Source organism: Biomphalaria glabrata, chromosome 1 (assembly GCF_947242115.1).
Source record: "Biomphalaria glabrata chromosome 1, xgBioGlab47.1, whole genome shotgun sequence".
NCBI classification, from domain to species: domain Eukaryota; kingdom Metazoa; phylum Mollusca; class Gastropoda; family Planorbidae; genus Biomphalaria; species Biomphalaria glabrata.
The window spans coordinates 54,822,748-54,837,126 of NC_074711.1; the positions used below are offsets into that span (position 1 = coordinate 54,822,748).

The window sequence follows — 14,379 nt, forward strand, 5'->3', positions numbered from 1 at the left end:
AAAGTAAAGGCGGATGGTCGTTGTGCTGGCTACATGACACCCTCGTTAACCGTAGGCCACAAAAACAGATGAACTTTACATCATCTGCCCTATAGACCGATTTTGAGTTTGTTTCCACACAAACAGTCTTTGTAACCTTGTTTTATTGTTACATTTCTTACCGCAAGTATTAGTAGTAATATTAATATTAATAATAATAATCTTTATTTCCTTATTGTCTGTAAGGAAATTTGTCTTACAATTTATGCATTACACCAAATAAAACATTATAACTATAACAAGGTTACAAAGACAGTTTGTGTGGAAACACAAATTCAAAATCGGCCCCCGAAGTGGCCCACCGGGAGTCTTCACCAGGATTCGAACACGGGAATTCCGGTTCCAAGTTCTTTACCCCTCTGCCACAGCATCTCCATATATTCATTTAGCGTACATTTATTTTTTTTTAAATAATAATTATTAACCTTATCTATACATTCAAATCTAATAACATGTTACTTGTACTAAAGAGCAACTAAAAAAAGATTTATTCATCTAACAAAATTAGAGAAATTGGCAACACGAAAAAAACAATTATTGACCTACTTTTAAGCTACAATCATAGACATCATGTATTTTTATGTCTATGGCTACAATTGTGTACAAATGACTTAAGACTTTCCCCTCGCAAATAAAAATTAATATCGCCATTGTCATTTGTCATACAAACTGGACATAGATCTAGCTAGATCTAGACCTAGTTTTAGATCTAAATCTAGATTCAAGATGTAAGTCTAGGTCTAGAATTAGATCTTAGTCTAGATCTAGAAATAGATCTAAGTCTAGATCTAGAACTTGATATAGAAGCTTGATATAGAATCTACTATATCTAGACTAGAACTCGTATGAATTTACACGTTTAATCTTATAATTAATAGTCCTAAGCCAATGTTATGATCATGAATTGTAGGCCTTTTGTTACCGGGTAATGGTGTACTATGCTGTTCGTATTCGATTCAATTCTTAATGTGATACTATTGTTTACATAATAAATACATCTGCACCCCTAAGCTGTCAGAAGATAAGTTATTGCCTTAATAATCAAAATTTCGTTCAAATTATCAATACATTTATAATATATATTAATATAAATATTTCTACATCTGGGCTCTATTTAGTCTTATTTAGACTGTGTAACGAGGATATGTCAAAAATGCGCGCTATAAAAGTAGTTCGTTATTTTTTAAACTTATAACTAAAACCAAGTTCGTATCAAAATTCTTAAAAAAAACAAAAAAAACATTTGAATCAGTATTCTATTCAATGAGTTAGTTAATAAATGGAAAATATATTTTATAATGATCCTTTGACACATTACCATTGTGACCTTAGATGCAATTTATTTTTGTACCAATGCGCGAATCTATGAATGAAGCTTGATTTATTAATGAAGAAGTTCATGACCTTTTAAAAAAAAGTTACCTGCCATGAAGTTTTTCATTGAAAAGTGGTGTAATTTTTTTTTTAAATCTGCCTGCATATATAATTTTAAAAATTAGAGGGTTTTATTTCGGAAAAGAAAAAATTAGCCGTTGCATCAGCACTTTGAATGATCTAAAATATCACGATGTCCGATTTTCATTTTCTCTTCTAGTTTCTGAGATCTAAACGGGACAGACGGACGGACAGACAGGCAACACAAAACTAATAGCGTCTTTTCCCCTTTCGGGGCCCTTAAAAAAACAAAATGTAGCCTACATTCACACCAGACTCACTTATAATTTACATGTGAAAAGATTTTATCAGATTGTTTCTATTTAATGATTTAATTGCTAGGGGAACAAAAGAGTTTTTGTGTCTGTCTTTGCTATCGGTGTCTTGTATCTCATTTGTGATGGTAAGATCACAAAATCCTGACCCAAAGGAGATTTTATATTTCTATTCTTTCATGGTTGGGTGAAAGCGAAAATCTGGAAACTGGAAGTTGGACGGGTATTTACAAAACGTCTTTAACTATTTTCTTAGAAATCTGAAAGTTAATATATCTTTGCGAAAAATATCCCTGGCTGATTGGCCACGCTGAGAGAATTCTGGTTTAACCGAATAAATTCTCAAAATTATTTGACTATTTCAAATTTAAATTGGCTTACGTTTTTTTTTTAAATCAATGTCTCAATGACATTGTTCCAAAGACGTCAAGACATTACTATGTTTTTAAAGGTGTGTTTGTTGGAAGAACGACAGTTATTTTTGTTAATTAGATTTTAACCTTCCGTTTGTTGAGTAATGATTGTTATGTTACTTCACATCAACATGTCGTGTGGGTTTTAATACTGTCTGAAAACAAAGTGAAACACTGAAAAACATCGACACAATTGTTGGTTCACAAGCAACAAAAAAATGTTTTTGACTAAAAAGAAAACGGAACAATATCATCTTGTATGTTTAACTCAACTCGCCAAACATTTGATGGAGGAAAGAGTGACAATATCATGTTAATATCATCTTGTATGTTTAACTCACCTCCCAACATTTGATGGAGAAAAGAGTGACAATATCATGTTAATATCATATTGTATGTTTAACTCACCTCCCAACATTTGATGGAGAAAAGAGTGACAATATCATGTTAATATCATCTTGTATGTTTAACTCACCTCCCAACATTTGATGGAGAAAAGAGTGACAATATCATGTTAATATCATATTGTATGTTTAACTCACCTCCCAACATTTGATGGAGAAAAGAGTGACAATATCATGTTAATATCATCTTGTATGTTTAACTCACCTCCCAACATTTGATGGAGAAACGAGTGACAATATCATGTTAATATAATCATCTTCAAGTATGACAATATCATGTTAATATCATCATCTTAAAGTGTGACATATGTAAGTCATGAAATAGTCAAAACGTGCATTTGAAACTTTTTCGGGTTATGGGCAGGCCGTGGGGGGGGGGGGGGGGGGGGGGATACAATATTTAATATCGTTTAGTATAGTCAATAAAATGGTAACTATAAAAGGTTGGGAGGGGTGGGGAGGTATTATTATCGTGAGAACGCATAACACTTCAACGTCCTGCGCCAAAACGTCTGCACCAAAATGATCTCCCTTTGTATAAATTATGTAATACGTTTAATATTAGAGGCTCCAACACTAAATAAAGTGCCCGATACATTAACTAGAGATTTGGCCCACAAGGAAAAGCATATTTTAAGAAAAAAAAAGTTACATTTAGGAAAAAACATTAGCTCTGATGCAAAATATGATAAATCTTGTTTAAGTCCTCTTCAGCTGCATAACCTCAGTAAGTAAAATGTTTGTAACTAGTCTTCATTATTACGTATCATCTCAATGCTTGGATTTCTTCAAGAAAGATATTTCTTCCATATATTATTTATAGATCATTGCGACAGTTTATTTTGTACTCTACGCCTTTAGATACGATTCTTCAATTTAAACAAAAAATTCTGAAGTTCAAAACGACAAACAATTTATGTGCAACTCTTCAGTAGCTGCGTCAAGAAAAAGTATGCAATTATTATTCCACAAGACGAAACATAAATTGTGGAAAGAATTAAAAACGTCATGCCTGGTAGACACCTTGGGTAACGGGAAATAAAGTCTGAAAAGGTGTTCTGAAAAAGAAATGAAATATTTCACAGAGTTGCACTCTTCCTTGGTAGGATTCTCATTGTGTTTTATTTCAAAAATAGTTTTAATTTAATCTAGAAAGCGTTTCTATAACTGCATTTCAGCACACCTAGCTGTTTTAAATAATAAAATACGTTTTAGCACAACTCGGTGTGTTAAATTATAAAATACATTTCAGCACACATCGGTGTGTTAAAGAATAAAATACATTTCAGCACACCTCGCTGTGTTTGATGCTAAAAGTGTACATGTTTACTCTCCAAGTCATATTGTGCTGATGGTGGACCGGAGTCGGTTTAAATTGTCAGCCATGTTACATTTAAAAAAAAAACAATGACATAAATTTTTAACGTGGCTAAATAATATATCAATGATGGTCCAAATTTAAAGAGAGTCCTGGACACATGCATCAACAGGTCTCAAACTTTTTGCTTTTTCTTTTGCATACGTTTTTTTTTTAATTCTTCCTACTTTTATTTGAGCCACACTGAATGGTTTTTGTGTTTTATAATGTTTGCCCTTTACCACTATTTACACCTTTCTTAAAATGTAAATTAGGAACAAATCACGTTTATATTTTATGTCGTGATAGTAGTGGGAATGTTCACGACAAATGCGTAAACGTCGTAATCTACTCTTTCTTAATTTTTCGATTTCTAAGAATCGGGATTACATTATTTAGACAATATAACTCAGTAACATATTGAAAAGAAAAAAAAAAAAGAAGCGGTATGAGAAATGCTGAGTGGCTATAAGAAGCCTTAAGAAATAACTTAGAATTAAAAAAGAAAGATAGGGAGAGATGTTTCAATAAATAGACAAAATGTCATTGGCGCTCTGTTGAAAGATTTCTGTTGCCAACTATAAAGTAAATAAGAATCAACTTGTGCAAGCGTAAGAGATTAGAAATTTGATGGTCCAAAATTATTTGGAAAGACCATAGTTTATCAGCACTTCTGATGTTATGTGCACAATAGATATCATGAAGCTAAAATTTATTTTTTAGCTATCGCCATAATATGTAAATCTTACTGAAGTAAATTGTGTATTGTGTTTAAAGAGTGTGTATTGTTTGTCACACGTATATGAGCCTGTAGACATTGCCCTACAGAACTCAGGGGCAACAATATAAAGTCTTGACTGAATGTTTTACGTCAGCTAATGATTAACTTCACAGGAGACCAAACGTTTTTGGGGCAACTTTAAGATCGTTGTTAATCTACTCATTAGAAACTTATATAATACTTAGACCAAGTAGAAAGTAATCTGTCAATGAGAACTATAGAAGTAAAGATTTGTACATAGAAAACCAAAGGCAGTAAGGACATTAATAATATTGTAAACTAGTGCATCAACTGAATATAGAAATTAATATAAAAAATATAACATAGTAATTTCACGATCTTTAGATATTTATTATTATTATTATTATTATTACAACTATTATTATTAAAATCTAATCTAACACATTATAATTTTATTAAAATGCTGTACTAACAAGGTTTAGGAGTTACCTTACTTTAAGGATGTGTCATATTACAGTGATTAGATTTACGTCGATTTATTTTGCCAGTAAAATTATGTAAGAATATCAAACATTTAATTTCTTACAGTCAAAACATTTGTTTTTCCTTACAAGAGCCCATTTAGAGTAGTATTAGATGTGGGCCTCTGGCGCAGCGCTACGCCACTGCTCCCTGGAAAGATACTCCCATGTTGATAGACCCTAGGTGCCGCCATGTTATAAGCAGGGGTGGGGAGGAGAGATAAAAACAGCAATTATTACTTTTGATACCATGTTTATGTTTTTTGAAGAACACATGTGACATATGGTCCGAGGTTATGTACTTTAATGTCATTCCAGGCCTAGTATCAAACTTGTGGACTTTCCACTTCTACCTCCCTTGTAAACTGACATACACTATTTCAAAAGGTTCAATTATATTCAAAGGTCAATGGATTAGTAGTGTACTAGTAGTGCTATGCAAATGTTCAGGGGTGGATGGCTGAGTGTTTGATCTTTACGGCACACGGTTAATGAACCATGAAATAAGTTGGTCAGTATTTCTGTTACACGCAGAACTGGTTCCTTTAGGTCTTGTAGTTCGTGCCTTTTTGTTTCTACTTTTGCTTATATTACCAAAAATAAAATACATTTGTCCTCATATTTAAGTTTTTATGTTTGTCATTGATTGTATTCCGATCACGCAAGCAATACCAGGATTACATTAAGCCCCAGGCCTAGATTTAGATATATGATGGTTGATCAACAGATTTACACAGTGCTTCTCACTTCTTAGTGACTTCGTTTTAAAGTATTACAATTATTATAGGATTGTATTAAAACATTATATTCAAAACAAATCCCTTAGTCTATAGAATAATAATCTATATAGTTTGTTTTTCTTCACCAAAAACAAAAAATGTCAGCGTAAAAAGAGATCAAGATCATAGATATAAAATACATTTATGTCTATGATCAAGATATAGACTCTCTAGATCTAGCAGAAATAAATATTAAGAAATATTCTTTAATCGTAGTGCAAGAATGGTTCAAAGGTTTGCGGATATTGAGTGAATCGAACGAAATGAAACTTCTCAATGATCTTTAAAGGGAAAACTAGATCTAGACCTAGACTACTTCTCATAGATCTAGATCTACAAGTAATCTACAACATTGTTCTGCGACTACATCTAGGTACATCTTCTCATAGATCTAGATCTACATTGTTCTGCGACTAGACCTAGGTATGTCTTCTCATAGATCTACATTTAATTTCTGCAACTAGACCTGCATCTTCAGATCTACATTGAACTTCTGCTAAGTTGAAACCTGTTTGGGATCACCCACTCAATGAGCTGAAAACAGCACACACGCCAACACAGTCCACGTGTTACAAAGTAATGTGTCGAACATTTCTTGCTTACAAGAGCATCTTTGTTTCTCTTATAAATATAAACGAATATTATCACTGTAAGAACTGGTAAAGCATTTAAAGTATTAGATTTAAGAATACAACGATTTAATTTGTAAATACAGTATTTTAAAAAAAGTGTCTAACCTTAGTCGAATACGCTGCACTTGCCAAGATGTGTATAAACAAAGACAACACACTTTGTTGTGATGTAGGTCAGTAGGTCACCGAGCAATACGATTCTACTAGATCTATCTGCTGTAGTTACGATCAAACTTCTTGAAACATTTTCTTCTGTTTTATGTTAAACAATTAAACCACATTCTCTCGATCTACATGTCACCGTGGTCTAGACACAAGTGATCGCGATGATGACTGGGAAGCCATGCTGATGCGAGATGATGCAACATTGAGAAAACACAGTTTTGCTTTGACAGCCAGTCTCGTCCCCCCACCTCCCACTCACTTCTAAGCTGTGTGTGTTTGTGTGTGTGTGTGTTGTCACAACGAATCGATATCAAAAGGAAAATAAAACCAAAAAAAAAAAAAAAAAAAAAAAATAAGAACATATATATTTACTATTTGAAAAGCATTAGATATGTGTAATACAATGCAAAATAGTAATCAAAGGCAAAGCTAATATTAAACAATTTTTTTTTTAATCCTTTAAAAAAAAACAAAAAAACACTACAGTAATGAAAACATCGCACTTAATAATGTAGAATTTAATTTCTTTTCTTTTTTTTTTCTTTTTGAAATCAAACAAAATAATAATTGATTAACTGTGTACTCTATTAATCTATTCATGTTTCTGTTAGGTGCAATAAATGAATGTTTAAAGTTTCAACTTGATCTGAGAATGGGCTTGGGGGAATAATCTGTTCAATTATCTAAGAGGACGAAACCCTACATATTAGCCGTATCTGTGAATGCTGAATGGTTGATTTCCCTTACTGTATCAAACAGAATAATTAATTACCAGTATTTAACTAAATTTGACTAAATGTATTCATTGATTCAAGTCTTGTCTATGCCATTAGATAATTGTGCAAAGTTTCAACTTGATCCGAGATTGGGTGTGGGAGAAATAACGTGTACATACTTTTTACCAGACAGGCAGTCAAGGGGAGTTTTAATAAGCTTTGTAAAAATAACCAGTTTGATATAGGCCTATACGATTGTAGATCTCAAGGACTGGAAGTGATGATTTGACTTGTTCTAATAATTTAACGCCGAGCTAGTCTTGACTAGTCATTTGAATTTGACATTAATTCCTTTGTTCAAAGTTGGTTATTTGGTTTCCCATAGTGCTTCATACGGTATAATAATATAATTTTATTATTTTAAAAGCTTACCTGAATTTTCAGAACGACAAAACGTCTTCAAAATTTTAAAACTATTTACAAACTAGAATAATTGTGTAGTATTAGGTAGGTGGATAGTGGTATCTAGCCAATCATTCTTATGCTCGGAAATGTATTGAATGATATGATTCAACGTATAGTTTTAGAAATAAATTGACCTAGTCAAGCGTTTAGAACAAAAAAATGGAGCTCCTGGTAAACAATTATTTAACATTCTAAGTATTTCTAAACTACGGACGATTAGCCTTCTGTCATCAGTCAGGAATATGATCATTACAGTAAGCAAGTATTGCAAAACAAGGTAATTTTCGACCAGCAAGATAGCACATTTAAGTCGGGTACTTTTGTTATTTAGCTAAATTCTATTCTTATCCATGGTTTCAAAGGCAGTCAAGACCGAAGGGGAGTCAATGGGGATAAGTTACCTTTGTCTATAAAGTACTCCAAATGGCATGCGTCTCAAATAGCCTTTGACAACTAAGTCCAGCACCTGGCCTGCTCGTATGGCTTAAATATTAAACCCATTTACATGGCTCTTACTAACAAGTGAATGGCTGAAGGCGCATACCAGGTGCTATAAAACCGGGAGCTTCAGGCAGATGGAGCTCGTCAGCCTAGTAAGGCAATTCATCTAGGAGAGGGTTACTCTGACTTCGAACCCCCCCCCCCGCCTTGCGGTACTTAGGCTTCTGGAGACGATTTCGAGGAAAAATCAGGAGTAAAGCCCCTTAGGCCCTGGGAGTATCAACTATGACTTTCCCTCCGGCAGCTTCTGCAACTGAGTTAGTTCCAAATGGAACGCGAAGCATTCCTTTGGATCTCATCAGCTAGGTCAAGAGAGGGACTATGACGCGTGGGCCACCCATAACCCCTTTCTATAAGGCCCAGGAATGCGCCCCTGAGTGGAAACTGTGGTGCTGCTACGAAGCGGCTAAAATAACACGGGACACAACAAAGTGACCAATACCAGTGACCTATCTTGGCGCCTCCATTGTTTCCCAAGACAAAAGAATAAATATATATTATAGAGGTCATTTCAGTTCATCAGCTTATGGTGCCACTGATTTAACATGACCACACACAATCCTGCAACTTGTACGTACCTTACCAAACAGGTGCTGGTATATTTCTCTCCTATGAAATGACCATTCAGCAGTCCCCAAGGGTGTTGTAAGATGTGAAAATGAAAGAGTTGTACACAAGAAGCTTATTAAATACTTTAACATTGAGGATTTGTGAAACTGTTTATCGAGTACATATATAATATTTTGTTTATGTTTGTACGACGATCAAGAAAGAGAGAGAGAGAGAGTGAGAGAGAGAGAGAGAGAGAGAGAGATAACAATAAATATTTTTTTAAAAGCTAATAACCTTGGTTTATGCATGCAAGCGACATACTTTTTATCAAAGCTGTTGTTAATCAAGTTGTTTTTTATTTCGCGCAAAACTGTGAACAGATGCTAGTGTCGGTTTTGTGTTTTATGTGTGCTTCTATGTGTGGTTTAAGACGTTGGCGGATCCCGGAGTAGGGCGGGTAGGAAGTTGACTTACTTTTGTGTAGAACTTACACGATTAATGTGATTAATTAGTGAATAATCTCTAGTAAGTAATTGACTTATTGATGTTTGAACCGATCTCTAGTGTAGATGCCCCTCCCTCGCGGGTCCTAAACCACACATTCTAATGTTAAATGTATGTTCAAAAAGTTATAGATAGAAATACAATTTTAGGATTCAATCGCAAATATTTATTCTAAACAAGGACTTGTTGCTCAATAGCGTTGAAGCATTTGCGGCTATAACGATGGTCATGAAAGCTATTAGCACGATATTTTAGGCTAGAGTTAATGTTAGTCTTTAGCATATGATACTTGTCCAGGACCCCACGTACTGTTTAGCCTGATAGCAAAGACTTCGGGCTCCATGGAGCCCAAACTGGGCCAACTCATAATAACCAAATGAAACCCTTTCGGTGGATTAACTTTGGCCCAAAAAGGGGACGAGACTTCTACAGGTCATGAGACCCTTATGGTGCAAGTAAAGAGATGGACTTGTACACCCCCACCCCAGGGCCGGTCATACAGATTGCGGGGCCCTATGCGAAACGGATTGCGCGGGGCCCATTATAGGTTTTGATAAGGATAAGTGAAAATTAAGATTTTGTATTAGAAAATAAATTCGTCTTTGCATTTTATTTATACTTTACTAAGTACAAAATCACTGCCAAATTAACTTTACGAGCCATCAACAGTAGATGATAGTTTTCAAACAAAAAGCCTATAAACATTTAGATCTGCAGTTTAGATTTACTATCGACTAGCAAAATATCGCTTTTGTCTTTTTTTTTCAAGAGGTGGATACAGATTGAGATCTCTATTTGTATGCCAAGAACTATTAAAGTAAATTACGTGTTTGAACTTGTTGTTTTGGTTACAATTCGCCTTATTATTATATTTTTATTAAATGAAAGCTGACAATGCCGTTTTTTTTAATCGCGAGAAGGATTGGCGTTGTCCATATTTAATGACACCCCAAATTATCTTATCTTATATAATACAGACGTTACTTCAAAAAAGAAGATGATTACGTCCTACGCGTCATGCATTTAGTCATGCATATTAACCAATGACTTAAATTCTGCCAAGTCACTGGTTTTCCTGGCTAGCTCAGGCAAACCATTCCATGCTCTAATAGCACTAGGGAAGAAGGAGTATTTGTACAAATTTGTCCTAGCATATGGGACGAGGGATGTGCCTTTATCTTTGTGTCTTTCAGAGTATTTTATTAAATTTTGTTTTTGTATTTGAAGATTATGGTTCAGTGTTTTATGTATAATTGCTACTTTACTTTTGAGTCTTCTGTCCTGAAGGCTTTCTAAATTTAGTGATTTTACTAAAGGTGTTACTCTAGTCAAATGTGAATATTCGTTTGTTATGAATTTCACTGCTCTATTTTGTGTCTGTTCCAGTTTCTTAATGTTTTCTTGAGTTGAGGGGTCCCAAACGGAGGATGCATATTCTATTATTGGCCTAACCAAGGTTAAATAACATTTTAGTTTTATGTTCTTATTTGATTTATAGAAATTTCTTTTAATAAATCCTAATGCTTTGTTTGATTTTTTTATAGTTTCATCAATATGTGGATTCCATGACAGTTTTTCATTTATTATAACACCTAGGTATTTTGCGTTTTTAGTCTGTGTTACTGGTTTGCCATGAATAAGATTAGTGGAATTAATTTGTTTTAATTTTTTGTTACTCTTAACAACTGACATTTTTCTGGGTGGAAAGACATGCTCCAATTTGATTCCCATTTCTGTAATTCATCTAATTCTCTTTGTAAAATATCTGTGTCTTGTGTTGTTTTTATTGTTCTATATATTATGCAATCGTCTGCAAATAATCTGACTTTTGTTCCTGAAGTAATGCAATTTGGTAAATCATTTATGTAAATTAAAAATAGTAGTGGACCCAAGACTGTTCTTGGGGTACACCCGAGTTTACTGTTATCGGTGTTGATTTAGAGCAATTTATTATTACAATTTGTTCTCTCCCTATCAGAAAATCTTTAATCCACTGATGCAGTGGACCATTAATGCCGAAATATTTTAATTTTTTAAGCAAACTATGGAAAAATCTAGTAAGATAGCATCTATTTGTTCACTATTATCTAAACCTTTTGAAAAATCATCAATTAGTCCTATTAGTTGTGTTTCACATGATCTATATTTCCTAAAGCCATGTTGGTATGGTGTGAGGACATTATGGTTGTCTAAGTGGTTTATGATGTTGCTATATATTATGTGTTCTACGATTTTATATGTGATGCTGATAAGTGATACTGGTCTGTAGTTTCCTGGGTCAGATTTTTCTCCTTTTTTAAATAGGGGGATGACATTAGCTTCTTTCCAGTCCTTTGGTACTCTGCCCTGGTTAAGCGAAGCCTGAAAGAGTATTTTGAACACTGGGGCTAGCTCATTGCTTAGTTCTATGAGTAATCTAGCTGGAATACCATCAGGTCCAGACCCTTTATTTGGTTTGGTGTTGGCTAATAGTTTTTGAATTCCATTTTCTTGTACTATTATATCTTCTATGTTGTCTACTTGGTTCTAATTCAGTAATGTCTTTGTCTCCTGGGGCTGAGAATGCTGATGCAAAGTATTTGTTTAGGATGTTTGCTTTAGTTTCATTATCATTATGTATTATGTTATGTTCATCTTTTAAAGGCGCTATGCCTGTTGTTTCCATTTTCTTAGACTTAATGTATGACCATAGGTTTTTGTTGTTATCTTTAGATATTACATTGTTTATGTATTCACTCTGCAGCTGTCTGCTTACTTTTTGGGTTAAGTGTTTAATTTTTATATACTTTTTGTAAACTCTTTCTGCCTTAATTGACAATTTTGTCTGTTTTTAAGGAGATTTGCTTCAGTTTTCAGAAGATTTAAATAATTTCTGGAGATTATCATGACTTCATGAATTCCAAGAACCCTTTAATAATAAGATAAAATGGTTTAATTTAATATTTTACACCTAGAATTCGCGCGGGGCCTATGAAAGTGCGGGGCCCACTGCGGCCGCATAGGTTGCAGTGGCTTAAGACCGGCCCTGCTCCCCCCTCCATTACAGGACCAAATAATTGGGTTCGGTACTGGGCATGAAGTTGCCCAAGGCCCCACGCACTTCTAATTTAAGGGCCGCTTTTGCGCGCCGAGGCCAGGCGGAGGTGCGGAGAGTTGATAGAAAGGCATGTGCCAATGTGCGAATTTAAATATACGTACACACACACACTATCAAAACTTGTGGATCCGCCTTTGTTTTACACACAGAAACGCATGTAAGAAACTATCGTGAGCTTTATACGTTGATCCTGCCGCAATAACAACTCATTCCTCACGGTGACACAAGAAGGATATTCAGATTCGCGCTGTCGTGAGGTTAAGTTGACCCACACACCCTGAGCTGGAAAGAAACTTCTGTCATGTCAACAAAGTAACGTCTCTAATACAATACATTGTAAACTTTCAAACACAATGCATAATGAGTGTTTTTTTTTAAGAAACATTCTTCTTTGTCTTTTGTATAGTTCCTGTTGTATTCAAAGATGAAAGCTGTGTCATTAATATTCTCTTTACCGTACCACACACCAAGCACTTGTTGTATACAGGCAGTGTTTCTTACTACAAGTTTCTTTTCTGATCTAGGTATTGTTTTTACAAACTTGCAAAGTTGAATTAACAACAGTGGCGTAGCTAGGAATTGGCCATCATTTTGAGGCCCGGGGCTAGACCTCTTTGGGGGCCCCTGCATTTTGCGTGATATTTAATATTTAATGTAAAAAACACTCATTTGGGGGCCACCTCAAGTGGGGGCCCCGGGTGATTTTCAAATTGTCCCCCACCCTAGCTAGGCCTCTTATTAACAATGATTGAGAAAAGTGGCTTACCGTAACAACAAATTCAGAAGCAATAACAAGAAAAACAATCAATTTTTGTTATTGAATGAAACTACCTCCATCCTCCATTAAACAACTGAATTTAGAATAAAATATATTTTTTAAAAAGGAAATAAAAAAACTGTTCTATTTAAACTGAGTATCGAACCAGTAATTTATGACTGTCAGATGTTACCAATTCTGCTAGCGGGAATAACATGTGATAACAATTATTTAATGGTACCTTCATTACAAGTAGAACTCTTTAAGATCTAGTCTTGATCTGGATATACTTCTAGATCTGGAATCTAGATGCCATCTGTAATACGTTTGTGTAAAGGTATAAGCAAGGCTTAGATAATCATTTTATCAGCTTTAAGCAACTTTACATTGAATCAACAACTCAGTTATTGGGTACATCACACTACGGCCGTCTACGCCATGTTATTTTTTTTTATTTAAAAACTCCATCTATATATTAAACTCATGAATCAATACTTAATATCAATAATGCCTTACATTTAGAAATTCCCGAATGCTGACGTCCTTTATAGAACGCGATTGTCTTTTCAAAATCGATGTTGGCTCTACATCTTGTCTCCCTTCATCAAAGTGAATTATTTCGACCAGCTCCATTATGTATAGAAATGTGCCTAGTCAGACAAACGCCCCTGTCCCTCTTAAATGGGTTCAAATGAATTTTCGTAGAAATTAGATATTTATGTATTGTACTACTACCCTTTTCGGCGCCCCGTCCGCGGTGGCTGCCCTCCCCTCGGTACGCCACTGATTTAAGATCTTTTTTTCTATTTTTGGGTATTAAAATATCCGAATTCTAAGTATTTTTTCAAAAATCGAAGCAGACGTAGTTTCAGCTAAGCCATGAGTTAAATCAGCTGTAGTGTAGGCGGATTGATACAACTAGAATTGTTTGATGTTCTGTCGTGTGTTTGACCTACTTTCACAAAGCCATTGTCTTAATGCGTAAGTATGATTGATTTTTTTTCCTAGCCAATCTAAATGCTAACT

The 14,379-nt window shown here is 34.4% G+C and overlaps 1 protein-coding gene across 3 annotated transcripts in view; it reads right to left on the reverse strand.

Annotated features, from left to right (window-relative positions):
• LOC106079410 (sialin-like) overlaps positions 1-9,159 on the reverse strand; it is a 76,975-nt gene extending 67,816 nt beyond the window's left edge. For 2 of the 3 annotated variants that reach the window (XM_056044401.1, XM_056044417.1), the window contains exon 1: positions 6,702-6,997. Coding sequence is in view for 1 of the 3 variants with exons in the window: in XM_056044391.1 (XP_055900366.1) it covers positions 9,022-9,144 (123 nt within the window). In the remaining 2 variants the exon portion in view is untranslated. Of the gene's footprint in view, positions 1-6,701; positions 6,998-9,021 lie in introns of those variants that run through there. The other variant, XM_056044391.1, reaches the window with a different exon arrangement.
• Positions 9,160-14,379: the final 5,220 nt, after the last annotated feature.